This window comes from Bombina bombina, chromosome 5, assembly GCF_027579735.1.
Source record: "Bombina bombina isolate aBomBom1 chromosome 5, aBomBom1.pri, whole genome shotgun sequence".
Taxonomy (NCBI): domain Eukaryota; kingdom Metazoa; phylum Chordata; class Amphibia; order Anura; family Bombinatoridae; genus Bombina; species Bombina bombina.
Genome location: NC_069503.1, coordinates 427,389,057 through 427,410,684, shown reverse-complemented (window position 1 = coordinate 427,410,684; position 21,628 = coordinate 427,389,057). Strand labels below are relative to the sequence as shown.

Here is a 21,628-nt window from a genome sequence, read left to right as displayed (position 1 = left end):
TGGGACTGTATAGGGGTTAAATTTGTAAACGGCTCCGGTTCCGTTATTTTAAGGGTTAAAGCTCTGAAAATTGGTATGCAATACTTTTAATGCTTTAAGACACTGTTGTGAAAATTTGGTAAATTTTGAACGATTCCTTCATACTTTTTCACATATTCAGTAATAAAGTGTGCTCTGTTTAAAATTTAAAGAGACAGTAACGGTTTTGTTTTAAAACGGTTTTTGTGCTTTATTGACAAGTTCAAGCCTGTTTAACATGTCTGTGCCTTCGAATAAGCTATGTTCTATATGTATGAAAGCCAATGTGTCTCCCCATTCAAAATTGTGTGATAATTATGCCATAGCGTCCAAACAAAGTAAGGACAGTACTGCCACAAATAATGAAATTGCCCAAGATGATTCCTCAGATGAGGGGAGTAGACATGATACTACATCATCTCCTACTGTGTCTACACCAGTTTTGCCCACGCAGGAGGCCCCTAGTACATCTAGCGTGCCAATGCTTATTACCATGCAACAATTGACGGCTGTAATGGATAACTCCATAGCAAATATTTTATCCAAAATGCCTGCATATCAGAGAAAGCGCGATTGCTCTGTTTTAAACACTGAAGAGCAGGAGGGCGCTGATAATTGTTCTGTCATACCCTCACACCAATCTGAAGTGGCCATGAGGGAGGTTTTGTCAGATGGGGAAATTTCAGATTCAGGAAAAATTTCTCAACAAGCTGAACCTGATGTTGTGACATTTAAATTAGAACATCTCCGCGCACTGCTTAAGGAGGTGTTATCTACTCTGGATGATTGTGACAACTTGGTCATTCCAGAGAAATTATGCAAAATGGACAAGTTTCTAGAGGTTCCGGTGCACCCAGACGCTTTTCCTATACCCAAGCGGGTGGCGGACATAGTGAATAAGGAGTGGGAGAAGCCCGGCATACCTTTCGTTCCCCCCCCCCCCCTATATTTAAGAAATTATTTCCTATGGTCGACCCCAGAAAGGACTTATGGCAGACAGTTCCTAAGGTCGAGGGGGCAGTTTCTACTCTAAACAAGCGAACTACTATTCCTATCGAGGATAGTTGTGCTTTCAAAGATCCTATGGATAAAAAATTGGAAGGTTTGCTTAAAAAGATTTTTGTACAGCAAGGTTACCTTCTACAACCCATTTCGTGCATTTTTCCTGTCACTACAGCAGCGTGGTTCTGGTTCGAGGAACTAGAAAAGTCGCTCAGTAGAGAGACTCCATATGAGGAGGTTATGGACAGAGTTCACGCACTTAAGTTGGCTAACTCTTTTATTCTAGATGCCGCTTTGCAATTAGCTAGATTAGCGGCGAAAAATTCAGGGTTTGCAATTGTGGCGCGCAGAGCGCTTTGGCTGAAGTCTTGGTCAGCGGATGTATCATCCAAGACAAAATTGCTTAATATCCCTTTCAAAGGTAAAACTCTCTTTGGGCCAGAATTGAAAGAGATTATCTCAGACATCACTGGGGGAAAGGGCCACGCCCTTCCACAAGATAGGCCTTCCTCTAAGCAAGAGGGTAATGCCTCACAGCCCAAACCAGCCTGGAAACCTATGCAAGGCTGGAACAAGGGTAAGCAGGCCAAGAAGCCTGCTGCTGCTGCTAACAAAACAGCATGAAGGAGTAGCCCCCGATCCGGGACCGGATCTAGTAGGGGGCAGACTCTCTCTCTTTGCTCAGGCTTGGGCAAGAGATGTTCAGGATCTCTGGGCACTAGAAATAGTTTCTCAGGGTTATCTTCTGGAATTCAGGGAACTACCCCCAAGGGGAAGGTTCCACATGTCTCACTTATCCTTAAACCAAATAAAGAGACAGGCGTTCTTACATTGTGTAGAAGACCTGTTAAAGATGGGAGTGATACACCCTGTTCCAATGACGGAACAAGGAATGGGATTTTACTCAAATCTGTTCGTAGTTCCCAAAAAAGAGGGAACCTTCAGACCAATTCTGGATTTAAAGATCCTAAACAAATTTCTCAGGGTACCATCGTTCAAAATGGAAACCATTCGAACGATTCTGCCCACTATCCAGGAAGGTCAATTTATGACTACCGTGGATCTAAAGGATGCGTACCTACATATTCCTATCCACAAAGAACATCATCAGTTCTTAAGGTTCGCCTTTCTGGACAGACATTACCAGTTTGTGGCCCTCCCATTCGGATCAGCCACTGCTCCAAGGATTTTCACAAAGGTACTCGGGTCCCTTCTAGCGGTTATAAGATCGAGGGGCATTGCAGTAGTACCGTACTTGGACGACATTCTAATACAAGCGTCGTCCCTTTCAAAAGCAAAGGCTCATACAGACATCGTTCTGGCCTTTCTCAGATCTCACGGATGGAAGGTGAACATAGAAAAAAGTTCTCTGTCTCCGTCAACAAGAGTTCCCTTCTTGGGAACAATAATAGATTCCTTAGAAATTAGGATTTTTCTGACAGATGTCAGAAAGTCAAAACTTCTAAGCGCTTGTCAAGTTCTTCACTCTGTTCCACGTCCTTCCATAGCTCAGTGCATGGAAGTAGTAGGGTTGATGGTTGCAGCAATGGACATAGTTCCTTTTGCACGAATTCATCTAAGACCATTACAACTGTGCGTGCTCAAACAGTGGAATGGGGAGTATACAGACTTGTCTCCAGTGATCCAAGTAGATCAGAAGACCAGAGATTCACTCCGTTGGTGGCTGACCCTGGACCATCTATCCCAGGGAATGAGCTTCCGCAGACCAGAGTGGGTCATTGTCACGACCGACGCCAGTCTAGTGGGCTGGGGCGCGGTCTGGGAATCCCTGAAAGCTCAGGGACTATGGTCTCGGGAAGAGTCTCTTCTCCCGATAAACATTCTGGAACTAAGAGCGATATTCAATGCTCTCAGGGCTTGGCCTCAGCTTGCAAAGGCCAGATTCATAAGTTTCCAATCAGACAACATGACGACAGTTGCGTATATCAATCATCAGGGGGGAACAAGGAGTTCCCTAGCGATGAAAGAAGTGACCAAAATAATACAATGGGCGGAGGATCACTCCTGCCATCTATCTACGATCCACATCCCAGGTGTGGAAAACTGGGAAGCGGATTATCTGAGTCGTCAGACATTCCATCCGGGGGAGTGGGAACTCCACCCGGAGATTTTTGCCCAGTTGACTCAATTATGGGGCATTCCAGACATAGATCTGATGGCGTCTCGTCAGAACTTCAAGGTTCCTTGCTACGGGTCCAGATCCAGGGATCCCAAGGCGACTCTAGTGGATGCACTAGTAGCGCCTTGGACCTTCAACCTAGCTTATGTGTTCCCACCGTTTCCTCTCATTCCCAGGCTGGTAGCCAGGATCAAACAGGAGAGGTTCTCGGTGATCTTGATAGCTCCTGCGTGGCCACGCAGGACTTGGTATGCAGACCTGGTGAATATGTCATCGGTTCCACCATGGAAGCTACCTTTGAGACAGGACCTTCTTGTTCAGGGTCCATTCGAACATCCAAATCTGGTCTCCCTCCAGCTGACGGCTTGGAGATTGAACGCTTGATTCTATCAAAGCGTGGGTTTTCAGATTCGGTGATTGATACTCTGGTTCAGGCCAGAAAACCGGTAACTAGAAAGATTTACCATAAAATATGGAAAAGATATATCTGCTGGTGTGAATCCAAGGGATTCCCTTTGAATAAGGTAAAAATTCCTAAGATTCTTTCCTTTCTGCAAGAAGGTTTGGATAAAGGATTATCTGCGAGTTCTCTAAAGGGACAGATTTCTGCTTTATCTGTCTTACTACACAAACGACTGGCAGCTATGCCAGATGTTCAAGCATTTGTTCAGGCTCTGGTTAGGATCAAGCCTGTTTACAGACCTTTGACTCCTCCCTGGAGTTTAAATCTAGTTCTTTCAGTTCTTCAAGGGGTTCCGTTTGAACCTCTACATTCCATAGATATTAAGTTGTTATCTTGGAAAGTTTTGTTTTTGGTTACTATTTCTTCTGCTAGAAGAGTTTCAGAGTTATCTGCTCTGCAGTGTTCTCCGCCCTATCTGGTGTTCCATGCAGATAAGGTGGTTTTGCGTACTAAGCCTGTTTTCCTTCCAAAGGTTGTTTCTAACAAAAATATTAACCAGGAGATAGTTGTACCTTCTTTGTGTCCGAATCCAGTTTCAAAGAAGGAACGTTTGTTACACAATTTGGACGTAGTCCGTGCTCTAAAATTCTATTTAGAAGCTACAAAAGATTTCAGACAAACATCTTCTCTGTTTGTCGTCTATTCTGGTAAAAGGAGAGGTCAAAAAGCGACTTCTACCTCTCTTTCCTTTTGGCTTAAAAGCATCATCCGATTGGCTTACGAGACTGCCGGACGGCAGCCTCCTGAAAGGATCACAGCTCACTCCACTAGGGCTGTGGCTTCCACATGGGCCTTCAAGAACGAGGCTTCTGTTGACCAGATATGTAAGGCAGCGACTTGGTCTTCACTGCACACTTTTGCCAAATTTTACAAATTTGATACTTTTGCTTCTTCGGAGGCTATTTTTGGGAGAGAGGTTTTGCAAGCCGTGGTGCCTTCCGTTTAGGTAACCTGATTTGCTCCCTCCCTTCATCCGTGTCCTAAAGCTTTGGTATTGGTTCCCACAAGTAAGGATGACGCCGTGGACCGGACACACCAATGTTGGAGAAAACAGAATTTATGCTTACCTGATAAATTACTTTCTCCAACGGTGTGTCCGGTCCACGGCCCGCCCTGGTTTTTTAATCAGGTCTGATGAATTATTTTCTCTAACTACAGTCACCACGGTACCATATGGTTTCTCCTATATTTTTCCTCCTGTCTGTCGGTCGAATGACTGGGGTGGGCGGAGCCTAGGAGGGACTATATGGCCAGCTTTGCTGGGACTCTTTGCCATTTCCTGTTGGGGAAGAGATATTCCCACAAGTAAGGATGACGCCGTGGACCGGACACACCGTTGGAGAAAGTAATTTATCAGGTAAGCATAAATTCTGTTTTTCAGTCACAGTAAATCTCATGTGCATTCCTACAGTCAGGTATTATTCAATTTGCTTTATTCTCTTGATATATGTTGTTTAAAATCATATCTAAATAGGCTCTTGTGATTGGCTCGCACATTTGCATCGCTATTTCTTCAGCAAAGGATACCTACATTATGAAGCCAATTACATAATAGAAGTAAATTGGAATGTTTTAAAATTGTATTCTCTATCTGAATCATTAAGGAAAATGTTTGGGTTTCATGTCCCTTTAAGAAAACCTACATGAAAGTTTTTAGTCTGTAAGTCTACATTTGTTGCTGTTACATTCGATAAAGGGATATGAAACCCAAATGTTTTCTTTCAGGATTCAGATAGAGAATACAATTTTAAACATCTTTCTAATTTGTTTCATTCTCTTGGTATCATTTGTTGAAGGAGCAGCAATGCACTAATGGTTTCTAACTGAACACATTGGTGAGCCAATCACAATCAATATATATATATATATATATATATATATATATATATATATATATATATGCAGCCACCAATCAACAGCTAGAACCTAGGTTCTCTGCTGCTTCTGAGCTTGCCTAGATAAACCTTTCAGCAAAGGATAACAAGAGAAGGAACCAAATTAAATGATAGAAGTCAATTGGAAAGTTATTTAAAATTGTATCTATCTATGAAAGAAAAATGTTGGGTTTCATGTCCCTTTAAGCCTTGTGTTTGCTTGTGCTTCTGTAGAGAAGTAGTCAGGTTCTCATGGGTATTAATACCAAATTCTTAAAGAAAATACTGCTCTACTGATCTGAGTTGTGTCTAAGTAAAATACTAGCATATACTGTCTCACATTGTTATTGTGTTGCTTATAAAAAAAAAGCCTAAATGTGCAGTTTCCTAGACTTCCCCGATTTAAAATCCTCTATCAGGAGCTATACTTCCTCTGAGGGTTCTTCTAGGTTTTGGATATAAGTCTATTACCAACATCAAGCTAATCTCTTTGCTTGGTTGTAATTTCATCTTTCAACTAACAAAACTGGAAAAAGATTTTTCAGTTGATACTGAGCACTATTTAAAGGTGTTTTTTTTTTCTTTTTTTTCTTTGTTTTTTTCCCTCTAAGATATAGTGAGTCCACGGCTTAATCTATTACTGTTGGGAATATCACTCCTGGCCAGCAGAGCACCACAGTCAAACTGTTAAATATCACTTCCCTTCCCACAAACCCCAGTCATTCTTTGCCTCTAGGAAGTTTTGGTGTTTGAAGATTGGATTTATTTCACTTCAATCAAGATTTTATTATTTTGTAAACCATAGTAGGGTACTCTGATCTTTCCTCTCAAGATTGGGTCTAGCCGTACTCCACGTTAGTCTCTTCATTAAGGGCAGTGGTGGCTTTAAAGCAGTTAGGAACTTGTAAGGTGGGCCTTGCTGCGTTTTCCTAACATGCTTGCTGCCCTTGTATAGAAAGCTGAGTAGGTGTACTCTGTTCTTTCTTGTGTTACAGGTCTCTGTGGGGAGATGTGCTGCCATACCTTGTAAGCTGTCCTTCTGCCGGACGGCTAGATTGCAGGTAAGTGCCTTTTGTCTGCCAGGTGGGGAAATGGGCACTTGAGTATTAATATTAAATAGCTGCAACTTTATGGGACATATATATCCTTTATACAGGATATTTATAGGCAGGGCGCAGGCACGCTTGTGACTTAGAGTTTAAGGGGTTAATTCTTTTCTGAGGATTTTAAAGATACGCCCTTTTAATTTATTATGGCTCAGTTTTCTGTTTTTTAACTGTATGCACCGGGTTTGGGCTTTATTCCCTCTGCTGTGGAGCTGTTATGACTATTGTTGTAATAACTCTTAACCCTTGCTTGTTTAGTTCAGCAGGCTTCTGCAATTTGTTTCTTATAAGTAGCTCGCTTTTTGTTTTTCTTATGTGCAGCTTCTCCTGGACTATGTGTAATTTTTGCACTTAGAGTCTCCTTTCTCAACGCAAGTAGACGCTGTGAAACATTAAGGGATTTTTCATTTTACACCCTATAGTTTTATTTATTGTCCGCCACAAATGTTTTCTTAGTCAGTTTGATGTTTTCTCTAAGGATAATCCGCCATTACAGCAAGTCATGGCTGAGAATTCAGCTAGAACGCGCGCTTGGAATTTGCTTGCACTGTTCTTGTCGGCAGCCACGAGACCCACCTTCCGTTTTCCTCATAAGCGAAGTGGCGTCCTTCGGCTATCGACAACTTTTCCTCCTCTAGTTCGACATGGAAATTATATGCTGCTTGCTTGTACTTTCATTTTGAACTGTTAGTGGCTAGCTAGTTGGCAAAATTGAAGCGCTCTTTTGCTTCTATCAGAACAGACACGCCTTTGTACTTATGCCTGTATTATTCCTGGCTATGCTTTAATGCTGTATAAATAGCTATGCTTTTCTACAGGGTAGTTTGTGTTACTGCAAAAACATAAATTATGCTTACCTGATCATTTAATTTCCTTCTGTATGAGGAGAGTCCATGGCATCATTCCTTACTTTTGGGAAATACTGAACTGAAGACACACCAGCCAAAGTCTTAAATACTCCCCCTACTTCATATCCCAGTAATTCTGCCAAGGGAACAAGGAACAGTAGGAGAAATAGGGTATAAATGGTGCCGGAGGAAAGAAACAAATTTTGGTCTGCCCATCGGAGCATACGGGCGGGGGCTCTAGAGGACACTGAATGATAGCGGGAGGGGTAAAAGAGAGGCGGACCCTAATCTAAGGACACCACGGCCTGTTAAACCTTTCTCCCAAAAGCTGCTTTGCCGAAGCAAAAATGTCAAACTTGTAGGATTTTGAAAAAGTATGTAAGGAGGACCAGGTAGCCACCTTACAAATCTGATCCATAGAGGCCTCATTCTTAAAGGCCCAAGAGGAAGCCATCGCTCTAGTGCAAAGAGCCATAATCCTCTGAGGTCTAAGTCCCGCTGACTCGTAAGATAAGCATATAACACTCCTCCACCAAAAAGATAAGGAAGTGGAAGACGCCTTCAGACCCTTACGCTTTCCAGAGTAGATAACAAACAAGGAAGAAGTTTGCCTAAATTCCTTAGTAACTTAAAGATAAAACTTCAAAGCTCGAACCACATTCAAATTATGAAGTAAACGTTCCTCCGAAGGAGGAGGATTAGGAAATAAGGAAGGAACCACAATCTCCTGATTGATGTTACGATCAGACACCACCTTAGGTAGCTATTTTAGAGAAACTGCGTGCCGACGCAATAGAAAAAGAACCTTCCAGGACAACAATTTAATGTCAACGAAAGCATAGGCTCACACGGAGCCCGTTGCAAAAACTTAAGAACAAGAGTCAAACTCCAAGGTGGAGCGTTAGATCTAAATACAGGTCTGATCCTAATCAGAGCCTTATCGAAAAATTGCACATAAGGGAGCTCTGCGAGCCTCTTGTTCAGTAAAACAGAAAGGGCCAAAATCTATCCCCTCAGGGAACTGGCAGAAAGGCCCTACTCCAGACCCTCCTGGAGAAAGGATAGTATCCTGGCAGTCTTAACCTTATGGAAGGCTAATTTATGCTCTTCACACCAGAATAAGTAAGCTCTCCACACCTTATGATACATGCGACGAGTAACAGGCTTACGAGCCTGAATGAGAGTGTCAATAACCCTCTCAGAGAAACCTCTCTTGGCTAGGAATAAGCGTTCAATCTCCACGCAGTCAACCTCAGAGAATCTAGCTTTTGATGAACAAAAGAACCCTGTTCTAGCAGATCCCTGTGACAAGGTAACCTCCACGGAGGAGATGAGGACATCCCCACCAGGTCCGTGAACCACATCCCTTGCGGCCATGATGGATCAATCAGTATCACTGATGCCATCTCCTGCTTGATGCGGGCCACTACACAAGGAAGAAGTGGTAATGGTGGGAAAATGTAAATTAGATTGAACCTCCAAGGCACTGCTAATGCATCTATTAGCTCCGCCTGATGGTCCCTGGTCCGGGACTCATATCTGGGTAGCTTGGAATTGAGCCTGGACACCATGAGATTTATCTCAGGCGTTCCCCATTTGTTGCAAATCTCCGCAAACACCTTGGGATGGAGAGACCATTCCCCCGGATGAAAGGATTGTCTGCTTAGGAAATCCGCTTCCCAGTTGTCCACACCCGGAATGTGGATCGCTGACAGCGAGCAGTTGTGGACCTCTGCCCACTCCAGAATCTGAGATACTTCCATGATTGCTATGGAGCTCCTTGTTCCCACCTGATGGTTGATGTAAGCCACCGAGGTTATGTTGTCTGATTGGAATCTGATAAATTGGGACGAACCCAGAAGCGGCCAAGCCTTCATAGCATTGAAGATCTCTCAAAGTTCCAAAATGTTGATCGGGGGGAGGGATTCCTCTCGAGTTCACAGCCCCTGTGCCTTCCTGGTACGCCAAAAAGCTCCCCATCCTAATAGACTTGCGTCCGTAGTCACAATCTCCCAGGATGGTCTCAAGAAGGATGTCCCTTAGGATAGGTGATCTGGACAGAGCCACCAGGAGAGCGATTCTCTCGACCGCTTGTCCAGAAAAATCTGTTGAGACAGATCTGAATTATCGCTGTTCCACTGTCTCAACATGCACAGCTGAAGAGGTCTGAGATGGAATCTGGCAAAAGGAATGATGTCCATGCTGGACACCATGAGACCAATCACCTCCATACACAGAGCCACAGAGGGCCTTAAAGAGGTCGGGAAGGCAAGACAAGCGGAAGTTAGCTTGTAACGTCTCTGGTCTGTAAGGAATATCCTCATGGATATGGAGTCTATTATAGTACCCAGGAATTCCACCCTGGTACTGGGAATAAGAGAACTCTTTTCTAAGTTTATCTCCCAACCATGAGATCAAAGAAGAAGCAGAAGCGATTTTGAAGTGTCTTCCGCCAGACGACAGGATGGTGCTTGAACGAGAATATCGTACAAGTATGGAGCTACTGCAATACCTCTGGTTCTGGCCACTGCAAGCAGAGCCCCTAGAACCTTCGTAAAAAATCTTGGAGCAGTAGCTAGATCAAACGGAAGTGCAATAAACTGGAAGTGCTGATCCAGGAATGCAAACCTTAGGGACCTGAAGTGTTCCTTGTGGATTGGAACATGAAGGTAAGCATCCTTCAGATCTAAAGTGATCATGAATTGTCCTTCCTAAACTAAGGAAAGGATAGACCTTATTTTCTCCATCTTGAACGAGGGGACAGATAGGAATTTGTTTAAGCACTTTAGTTCCAGAATCGGGCGAAACGTGCCCTCCTTTGGAACCACAAAAAGGTTTGAATAGTATCCCAAACCTCTTTCTGCGAGAGGTACCGGGACAATGACTCCTAGGGAGGAGAGATCCCTCACACACCCCAGAAAGGCTTCTCTCTTTTCTGGCCTGGAAGACAGGTTTGCTATGAGGAATCTACCCCTGGGTGGATGAGACTTGAAACCTATCTTGTATCCCTGAAGGATGAACTCCAGGACCCACGGGTCTTGCATGTCCAAGAAGAGCGACAGTCTGCCCGTGATCCAGAACCAGATCGGGGGCCGCCCCTTCATGCTGACTTTGTTTTGGCGGGCTTCTTGCTCTGCTTGGATTTATTCCAGGACTGAGCCGGTTTCCAAGTACCCTTGGATTGCTCGGACTTTGCAGAGTGCTGCTGACGTTGGGATTTATCAGAATGAAAATTAGGACCTTGTGCCTTAGGCTTGTTTTTTTTTTTTTTTTATCTTGCGGTAAAAAGGCACCCTTGATTCCAGTAACTGTGGATATAATTGAGTCGAGGCCTGGACCAAATAAAATCTTTCCCTTAAAGGGGAGGGAAAGAAGTCTGGACTTCAACCAGAGTGCCCTACGGGCTTGAACAGAAAAATCCTGAAGCCTTAGTATTCAGGCGAATAATTTGCATAATTTGGAGGGGACCCTCCACCTCGATCAACTCGGATAAGGCGTCACACCAGTAGGTAGCCGCTCTAGCAACCGCAGCAACAGCCACTGCCTGTTGAAACAAATATCCGTATGTTGAAACATCTTTCTTAACAGAGTTTCTATCTTTTTATCCATGGGCTCTTTAAACGACGAACCATCCTCAAGGGGGATAGTAGTGCATTTCGCAAGTGTAGAGATAGCGCCATCCACCTTGGGGATGGAACCCCACAACTCTAATTGAGAGTCCAGGACCGGGAACAATTTCTTAAAGGAAGAAGGGGAAAATGAAGAACCAATCCTTTCCCATTCATTCTTAATAATATTCGCCATCTTTACGGGAACCAGGAAAGTTTGTGGTGTAACCTGTCCTCGTATCTATCTAATTAAGGAATCAAAGGTTCCTCAGGCAATTTGGGCTCTGGAACCTCTAACGTAGCCAAAACTTCCTCCCAACAGAAAGCGTTATTGCTCAATCCTAAATCTGAAGCCTGGTTCCTCCGCAGCTGGAGGTTTAGAGGCAGCAGATTCAGACCCAGAAAGAGCGCCCTCTGTAGTATCAGAGGCGCCTTTATCCTCGGATAATCTTGTATCAGATAAATCCAATAAACTAGTTGATGACCCCTGGGACGGATAGCAATATTTGACCTTGCGCTTAGCAGGGCGAGGTAAATCACTAAAGGCCGCAGACACTGCCGTTTGTAACTGTCCAGTAAAGTCTGGCGGTAAAAGGCCCCCTCCAGATGGAGGATTAGGAGAGGACTGTATGGTGTGCACCTCACGGGACATAGACTCCTCAGAGGTGGACGGCTCAGTGGTATCAAACATATTAACCTTCTTTGACATAATTACTTTATCAAGGCATGTGGAACATAATTGAGCGGGCGGGTATACCATTGCCTCCTCACAATATAGACAGGTATTCGACTTAGGTAAAGAGGGGGAGTACCCTCTAACGCATCGCAATCCTTCAAAGCTTGCGCTTACAAAGCAAACTATTGATTAATAAGAAAAAATGGCACCTTTATACCCCCAATGGCTGGGGCACTCACCACCTCCTGTGACCCAGGCCAAACAGAGAAACCGCTTCTTTTCCGGTAAACCGGACGGTCAAGAAAGAGGAAATAAGTGTGACCACACCCGGTCACATGGTGCGCAATGCAGGACCGCCCCTGCTATGCTAGCAAAAAAAAGTACGCCAAGCCTTTCAGGCTGCGCAGCTCACCAAAACGAAAGTAAAAACCTGTACATTCCAACAACTCACATTAAAGGATTACTATCTTTTGGATTTTTTACCAAAAACGGAACCCATATTTCAAAATAAAGATATAATAAATAACTCACTAACCTATTTTCAGAATCAAACGAAGCTGAATAACAGCATAAAAATAAGTTTTATTTTTTAATCCTGACGTCACCTAATCCAGCCCTCCAATATGGGCAGTTCATATCTGAAATCAGTAACCTATCCTAGCCCTATTTTATGCATATAATTATCAGAGGATTACTACGGTTTGTGCATGCGTGTTTGTTTTGTCTGAAGCCGAAACTGCCCATATGTTAATTGGATTCATGCTTGTGTATTGTTATGCTGAATCCATGAAATCTGTTATCAAGCCATTTTACGTTCAATCGAAACTGTAGAATTTTTCAATGCCTTATATCTTTATATCTATAAATGTAATACTATTTACTTACATATATGAATATAAAGATTTACCAATATAAATGTATTAATAAAGTTATTTATCAATAAGAGATTGTTTATACTTCATATATTGATCCGTATAAACAATTAGTTTTACATAGTTTATTTTTAATTGCTCGTTTTTTCTAGGGAGATTCACTTGTATACAATCCATAATAGATCTATTGCATGAAATAAAAAATAAATATGAGATCGTTTATACTATACTGTATATATTGGTCTTTATTAACAAATCATGTTTAAAACTTTTCTAACATTGCTCGTTAATTCTAGGGAGATTATATTGTATGAAGCTAATTGCTCGTTAATTTAGGGACGCAAGCAATGAATTTACCTTAACAGTGCAGCAAACTCTTCTGATCCGCGATCGATAGAACGGGTCTACTGCATACATAACAGACATACAGAGAGTGACGTGGGCAATGACGTCGCGGTATCTTGCGCATGCGCAATAAGAATAAAGGTCGCCATCTTCCAACCGGTGTTGTCAGCCCGGATTGGACAACGAGCATAATGAAAAACAGAGTGGGTTTGGAAAGGTTGAAAAATTCGGAGCCAAATATCTTCTAAACGGTAAGTAATTGAAACAGATAGGGCATTATAAAAATATTTAATATATGATTTTCTTTGCAGCATCGATTAGTTATTTTGTGCCTACAGTGTCCCTTTAAGTAGGATATCAGAAACTTACCAGTGGGAGTTAGCTGGACGACTCTATAACAGCCCAGAAGGCGGTTGTGACACTTCTCAAGTGTCATATATCTTGTAAGTACGGTCTTGCTTGTTTTATTGGCGTGTTTTATACATCTGATTGTGCACTATGGTGGCGCATTCTTTTTTTATCATTTACATTCCAACAACTGCCTAAGCCCAAAATCCATCTCACACATGTCGCAGCATAATCAAATAAACTTATGTGATTAATCACCCTCCGGAGATATTAACCCTTGATTTCATACAGATAAAAGGAGCTACAATGTGACCCTGTCTTATGGCATTATCATATGTGTAAAAAAAAATTAAACAATCTTACCGGAATCTATGCCGTGGAACAGAAACACAGCCTCTCAAGTTTGACAGTCTTGTAGCATCTCTCCTGACATAGACTTGACTGATGGAAGCAGGCAGTGAAACTCGTCAACACTAACTGCTTAGGAGCTGTTAATACGAGTCTGAATGCGTTCATAGAAAAACTCGCCCTGCATCTCCAGACTCTAACTTTCGTCAAAGCTCTCACTGAGAGGCTGACAAAACTACTTAAAACTCCAGTCCCATTTCGAAGGGTAGATACCCTTCATAAGGAACTACTCCAAATCTTCTGACACTTCTCTGCCAACCTCCTGTGTCGAAAGACAAAGAATGACTGGGATATGAGAGAAGTAGGGGGAGTATGTAAGCCTTTGGCTGGTGTGTCTTTGCCTCCTCCTGGTAGCCAGGTTCAGTATTTCCCAACTGTAAGGAATGATGCCGTGGGCTCTCCTCATATTAAGAAGGAAAGGATGTGTTCAACACATGTTTAAAGTTACATATTTTCATATTTTCACATGTCTAATAAAAATTTTACTTCCAAAGAATTTATTAAAAATGTTAATTTAATTGAATGGACATAGGTGTCTTTGTGTCTGTTTATATAAGCCTTTTTATGCCCCGTTGTCAGATGCAGTTTTGTGCTGCATAATTTAGCTTGTTCCACTGAGCCCAACGTCTCTTAGGATGATGCTATGCAGGAATTCCATAGCTTTTTTTCTTAAACGTACCAAGCCTTAATGCTGTCACATGCAGTACTCTCCGGTTCCTTTTAATCTCCTGGAGGAGTTTCTTTGCCTGCAGAAATTGTTGAACAAGATATCTTCAGCGGTATCTGCAGCATTATCTGCCTTTCCTAAGTTAAGGGAAGACGCAAGAGAAACTTTAAAGATTCACATAGTGAGGTTTCTGTCCCATCTAATGTTACACATGTTGGCCTTTCTTAAAAGTATGATGAGGAGAATACGCCGGTAGCCTCTGAGGATGAAATTTTAGATTGGACAGTATAATTCCTTCATCTGATACTGAAGTAGTAACCTTCAGATTTAAGCTTGAACACCTTTGTGCATTATTAAAGGGAGTTTTGGCTACTTGGAGCAACTCCGATACGCCTGTCGTTATCAACCCTAAGAGTCTAGTAAACTGTATAAATACTAGGATTCCTCTGTGGAAGTTTTTCCTCTTCCAGACCGTGCTAGGAGAATGTTCACAGGAATGCAAGAAGTCAGGAATTCCTTTTTCCCTGTAGATGTTTCCTGTCGCTGTCTCCATGGCGCAGGATGCCTAAAGTAGTAGGGACCTTTTCTACTTTTGATAAGAGAACTTGATTCCTAGGGAGGATAGATGCTCTTTTCAGGATCAATGGACTAAGCAGGAGGCTTACATGGAACACGTGCGGCATCTTATTGGTGCGACCCCTTGTATGATTCCGTTTTGGTAGGGAGATCCAAAACAGCTACCTTTCCAATATTTCAGCGGGGAAACAAGGTATTTGGTTTCACTGTACTAGCCGTGGGGCATTGTGACTATATAAAAATCCATTAGATCAGTAAGTAGAGCATCAGACTTTTATCTTGGTCTTTTCACCTGAGTCCAAGCTTCTGGCATTTTTCTTTCAAGGGTAAGACCTTGTTTGGTCCTTATCTGACAGGAATATTTCTGATATTACGGGTGGAAAAAGGTGGGGTTTTTTAATACCGCAAGACAAGATGATTAGACCCAAGGAGTTTGCCTCCAATCCGGGATCGAATCAAGTGGGGGCTGAATCTCTCTGTCTTGAACATGGATATGAGATGTCAGATAGCCTACGGACATAGTATCTCAAGGTTAATATAAATCATCTTCCTTCCAGAAGCAGGTTCCTCCTCTCAAATTTATCTGCAGTCAAGATAAAAGTGAGACATTTTTTAAGTGCGTTCGGGACCTCTCTTCTCTGAGTGACAGTTCCAGTTCCTGTAAGGGAACAGGGTCTAGAATTCTATTCCTTCCTGTTTGTGGTTCCCGAAAAAGAGGGAATTTTTTTTGTCCTATGTTAGATTTAAAGTGTCTCAACAAGTTTTCTCAGGGTATCGTCCGTCAAAATGGAAACCAGTGGTTCCATTCTTCCTTTGGTCATGGTTACCATAGACCTGGAGGACATGTATTTTTAAGTTCCTGAGTTTTGCCTTTCTGTCAAACACTTTCAGTTTGTGGCTTTTCCCTTTGGCCTTGCCACGGCTCCCAGAGGGAGCTATCTTGGCAGTGGTCAGGTTTCGGGGTATTGCTGTGGTACCCTTCCTGGACAACAAAGTGAATCTGAAAATGGGTTCCCTTGTTCCAGCTACAAGGGTAGTTTTCTTAGGGACCATATTAGTTTCCTATCTCTGACAATATTTTTGTCAGAGGTCAGAAAGATCAAGGATTATTTCCTCTTGCCTATTTCCTCTGGTCTGATAGTTGCTTCATTGAACATTATCCCTTGCTCGATTCTATCCGAGAGTTTGCTGTTATGCATGCTCAGATAGTGGAACAGGGATCATGTGGTTCTGTCTCGGAGGATAGATCTTGATCTGTCGACATGTGATTCTTTCCTGTGGTGGTTTTCCCAGGAGCATCTGTCTCGGAACACATGCTTCAGGAGACTTTCCCGAGTAATGATGACCACAGACACCAGCCTGTTGGGTTGGTGACTATGGACTTGGGAGGAGTCTGCTATTCCATAACCATCTTGGAGTTGAGAGCAATCTACAATGTTCTGATGGCTTGGCCTCAGTTGTTCAAGACAATTTCATCTTGGTGGTTTACATCAACCACCTGGGAGGGACCTGGAGTTCCTTAGCCATGATTGGTGTGGATTGTTCGGTGGGTGGTCGCTCACATTTGTTGTCTCTCCACTATTTGCATTTCAGGAGTGGATACCAGGAGCGGACTCTCTTGAGTCAGATCCTTCCGGGGAGTGGATGCTTCTCACGGAGGTGTTCTCCAGGTTAACACTCAAATGGGGGGTGCTGGAGTTGGAGATGGCAGTACGTCAAACTTTCTCGCTACGTTTAAGGGTCTAGAGATCAGCAGGCTGCTCTGTTAAAATCCCTGGTGGATCTTTGGGATGTCATTCTGACATCCCTGTTCCTCTGTTTGCTTTCCTTCCACGAGTCTTTTGCTCTTTTCTCATAGGAGTGGGCATCGGTTTTTAATAGTTCCTGCATAGTCTCGCAGGATCTGGATACAGACCTAGCAGGGATGTATCTTTTCCACCTTGGTGGTTGTTCCTGAGGAGGGACCTTCTAACTCGGGTCCATTCTTTTGTTTCTCTGAAGCTTTCTGCTATGGCTGCACGATTAATTGTGGATGCGGTTTTAAAACGTGACCGTTTTAAAACCTCAAGAGTATGCGATTTTAGCCCCACCCGCTTTGACGTCACCTATGACATACAGGAGGGCCGCCAACTTGCCATGCCCGCCTTGCGACATTGAGCAGACTTCCCGGGGAGGGCTGGGTTAGGTTACAGGGAGGGGGGTGCGCTGTGGCTGATGCGGGTTACAGGGAGGGCGGTGCGCTGGGACTTATGTGGGTTGGGGGCTGATGGTGTTTACAGGCGGTGTGGTGCTTATGATGTTAAAGGGGGTGCTTATTGGGGGGGTTACAGTGGGAGCTGATGGGACTTATGTAGGTTACACAGGGGGTGCTATTGGGGGGGTATGGTCAGGATTACTAGGATTTTGTCTTTTCTCCAGGAAGGTCTGGAGAAGGGTTTGTTAGTCGGTACCCCGAAGGGTCAGATTTCTACATTTTCTATTTTGCTACATAAGCGTCTGGCGGACGTGCCAGATGTGCAATCTTTTGGTCAGGCCTTGATCAGAATCAGGCCTGTGTTTAAGTCTGTTGCTCTTCATTGTAGCCTTAACTTTGTTCTTAAAGTTTTACAGCAGGCTCTGTTTGAGCCATTGCATTCCATAGATATTATTTTATCTTGGAAGGTTTTGTTTCTTTTTGCTATCTTTTCTACTTGGAGAGTTTCGGAATTCTCAGCCTTGCAGTGTGATTCGCCTTATCTTATTTTCTTGTCAATAAGGCGGTTATTCATACCAATTTAGGTATACTTCCTATAGTGGTTTCGGACAGATATGTTAATCAGGAAATTGTTGTTCCTTCATGTCCTCATCCTTCTCATAAAGAATGTTGTTGCACAACTTGGATGTCGTGCGTGCTTTAAAATTTTATTTACAGGCGACTAAGGATTTTCACCAGTCTTCTGCCCTGTTTGTTTGTCTAGGAAACGTAAAGGTCAGAAAGCTACTGCTACTTCTCTTTCTCTCTGGTTGAGAAGTATAATTCGTTTTGGTTATGAGACTGTTGGACAGCAGCCTCCTGAGAGAATTACAGCTCTTTCTCCTAGGGCTGTCTCCTTTTCTTGGGTTTTCAAGAATGAAGCTTCTGTGGAACAGATTTGCAAGGCTCGGACGAGGCTTCTTTTGGGAGTAAGGTTATTAAAGTGGTGGCGCCTTCTGTTTAGGTCTGCCTGTCTTGTCCCTCCTTATTCATCTGTGTCCTGTAGCTTGGGTATTGGTTCCCATCAGTAATTGATTAAGCCATGGACTCACCATATTTTAGGAAAGAAAAGAAAATGTATGCTTACCTGATACATTTATTTCTTTCTGGATATGGTGAGTCCATGGGCCCCACCCTTTATTTCAAGACAGTTAATGTTGACTAATCCTCAGGCACCTCTACACCTTTGTGTTACTCCTTTTTTCTCCATTACCCTTCAGTCGAATGACTGGGGTTTGTGGGAAGGGAAGTGATACTTAACAGTTTGACTGTGATGCTCTTTGCCTCCTCCTGCTGGCCAGGAGTGATATTCCCAACAGTAATTGATAAAGCCGTGGACTCACCATATCCGGAAATAAATAAATTTATCAGATAAGCATAAATTTTCTTTTTTTTTTTTTTTTTTATTCTCAAATCCTTCAAAATTAGATAAATGTAATTTTTTGCGGTACCCTTAAATGTGTATTTTAAAGAGTGTCAAAGGTATAAAGGACATTATACTAAGAACAATTCTATCATTCGTGTGGAAGATCAGTGTTTTATAGACAGCTTTTACTTAATATTTTTTAAAGAGAAAAAAAAATGTTTAAGTTGAAAAATACTCGAGTTAGGGATTTGTTTTCTCACTGTCTGAGAAGGCTTATTCTGGACAGCAAGTTTTATTTTTTGTAATTAAAAAAAAAATAGAAAAATAAAATAAAACTGAAATCATTTTTTAAATGCCCTCTTTTAAATTAAACAAAAAAGTTGACTAAAATGTCTAATTCTTTTTTGAACTTTGTAAAGTCACTGTTTAAGTGATGGTAAATTCAAGCGTTTAACAAATGCTAGGATTTACCATCACTAAAAATCTCACCTCTGAACCAATAGCAGTGCGTGCATACAGAAACTAGTCAGTTGACACGCACCGCTATTGGTTCAGTAGATCATTGTGCCGTGGGCAGCCGGAGCTGCTGAATTTAGTGCTGTGCAACTGCACCGAAAGGGTGAGTTTAGCACCCTTTTATACACGGTTGATGAATGAAACTCCCCTTGAGTTTTAGTGCCAGTTATGCAAAATTGAGGAATGGGTAATACATGGATTGTCTATCTTTAAAAAAAATAATAAAAAAAAATAATAATAATTCTGGAGTAGACTGTCCTTTTTAATACCAAAATTTTGTTTTTTGTGTATGTGAAGTTGGATCTAACTCCAGTACTCCTTTTTAATTTCAGCCTGATTACTCGCATGTTGCAGAGAGATCCTAAACGAAGAGCATCTCTGGAAGAAATTGAGAACCATGCGTGGCTTCAAGGAGTTGACCCATCACCGGCAACAAAATATAATATCCCTCTGGTATCCTACAAAAACTTATCTGAAGAAGAACATAACAGCATTATACAACGAATGGTTCTGGGTGACATAGCAGACAGAGACGCCATTGTTGAGTATGTTTGTATATTTTTTTTTTTCACTTATCTATTTGAAGTCAAACTAAATTTAACACCAGTATATAACTAATTTGCAAAAATAAATAAAATGGGAATTTATATATTTGTATCTTAAAAAATGGATATTTATAATGTATTTTCATTGTATGTTCAAAATACTCCTATTTCAATTTAAACTTGTTTTAAGCTCATTAATGGATCGCAATATCAGATACTTTCAGTGGCAGTGTTCCTCATTTGTATTTTTTAACTTTAAAGGTACCTGTTACTCATACACTAGAACACTTGAAAGTGATGCAGTTGTAAAAAGCTGACAAAATATCTCTATATATAAAAAAGAATATATTTTACCTCAAAATGTCTTCGGCTCACCAGAGAAAGTACTGTGAGATCCAAAGATACTCTCTTTACTACCTTCTGTATAGTGAAAAAACTGCAACGCGGCTTCATCAGTGCTGAGTTCACACTTTTGCTTTATTGTGTTCTCATTGGATTTCACAGAGATCTTGCAAGATTTTTATAAAAAAAAAATCTTAAACCGAGGAGGGAAATAAAGTGACTGCCGGCTAATGCTAGAGGCATGCTCCCTTGAAAGTCCTGGGACATTTAAAGTGGGATGTGGCTACTGAGGACATTTTTAGGCAAATATCTCCCTTTTTTACACAGATGTTCAGGTGATATTTTATAGGAAGTTTTTTTTTAAGAGATATGCTCCATCTTTCAAGTGATTGAACATTTGGATATCATGTCCCTTTAAAGTATTAAGACAGGGTATCACTGTGTGACTTAAAGGGACACTAAAGTCAAAATAAACTTGCACGATTCAGAGCATGCAGTTTTAAGAGACTTTCCCATTTACTTCCATTATCAAATTTTCCAGTCTCTTTATATACACACTTTCTGGGGCATAAGCTCATACTGAGCATGTGCACAAGCTCACAGGGTATACATATACTAGTCTGTGATTGGCTGATGTCTGTCAAATGATGCAGGGGACGGAAAATTGGAGAAAATATACATTTTGCAAGAATTTTTTTACTGTTTATTTGAAATTCAGAGTAGGTTTTATAGCCTTGTCTTTTTAATATGCACATGATCATTATGCAATTCTTCTGTATTTAGTGGTCATTTAACTTCAGTTTTAGAAGTATCTTAAAACAGCAAACATCTGTTAAAAAATCTAGTTTTACAGTTTTCTCTGTTGCGCACATTTCCTCCTGTTTATGTTACAGCTTCGTTTCCTATTTTGTTTAGTGCCTTGGAAACCAACAAATACAACCACATTACAGCTACTTACTTCTTGCTTGCTGAGCGGATTCTGAGAGAAAAACAAGAAAAAGAAATACAAGCAAGATCTGCCAGTCCCAGTAATATCAAGGCGCAATTCAGGTATTTGTTAAATACCCAAACATTTTATACCATGGTTATGGGGAATCTTCTTGTTCTAGAAATGACTCAATAAAAATACAAAGCGCTACAATAAAGTGGTTTTTCATGACTGTTCTGTAATGTTCATAACTACAAGATAAGTAGTTTTAGATTCAGCAATAGACACGTTTAAGTGACAGAGTACTGTAAAATTGGATTCCCCTTAATGTGTTTCCAGTGACTCTTTATACCAGCTGCAGAGTTTCAATTAGCAGATTCTGCTAATTGAACCGGCAACCCAACCAAATAAGCTGATCTTACAGGGAGAGCAGACTTGTTAACCCTCCCCTCGTTCTCTAATTAAACAAAAATATACTTAGAGAGAACAATCAACTATTCTTGTCTTCTATGATCCTCCAACAGAAAAGAAGATGATTTAGGATTTTTTTTTAGTGCACGTATTTTATGTTCTATAATATTGTTAATTATTTTTACTATGCTAAGGTTAGAATTAGTACCATGTATTCAGCATTTATTTTCAACATAAGAAAAGTCACCCCTCTGTGAAATAAGAATATTTGTGTAGTTTTCAACTTAATATGTCACTGAAATGGTAATAACTTTGCTATTAAAGAATGTTGCAAAA

General features: G+C 41.7%; 1 protein-coding gene across 1 annotated transcript in view; it reads left to right on the top strand.

Moving 5' to 3' along the window:
- SNRK (SNF related kinase) overlaps nt 1-21,628 on the top strand; it is a 152,617-nt gene that overhangs the window by 115,455 nt on the left and 15,534 nt on the right. Inside the window, exons 4-5 of the mRNA XM_053714267.1 lie at nt 19,399-19,611; nt 20,869-21,003. Of these exons, the coding sequence (XP_053570242.1) occupies nt 19,399-19,611; nt 20,869-21,003 (348 nt within the window). The remainder of the gene's footprint in view (nt 1-19,398; nt 19,612-20,868; nt 21,004-21,628) is intronic.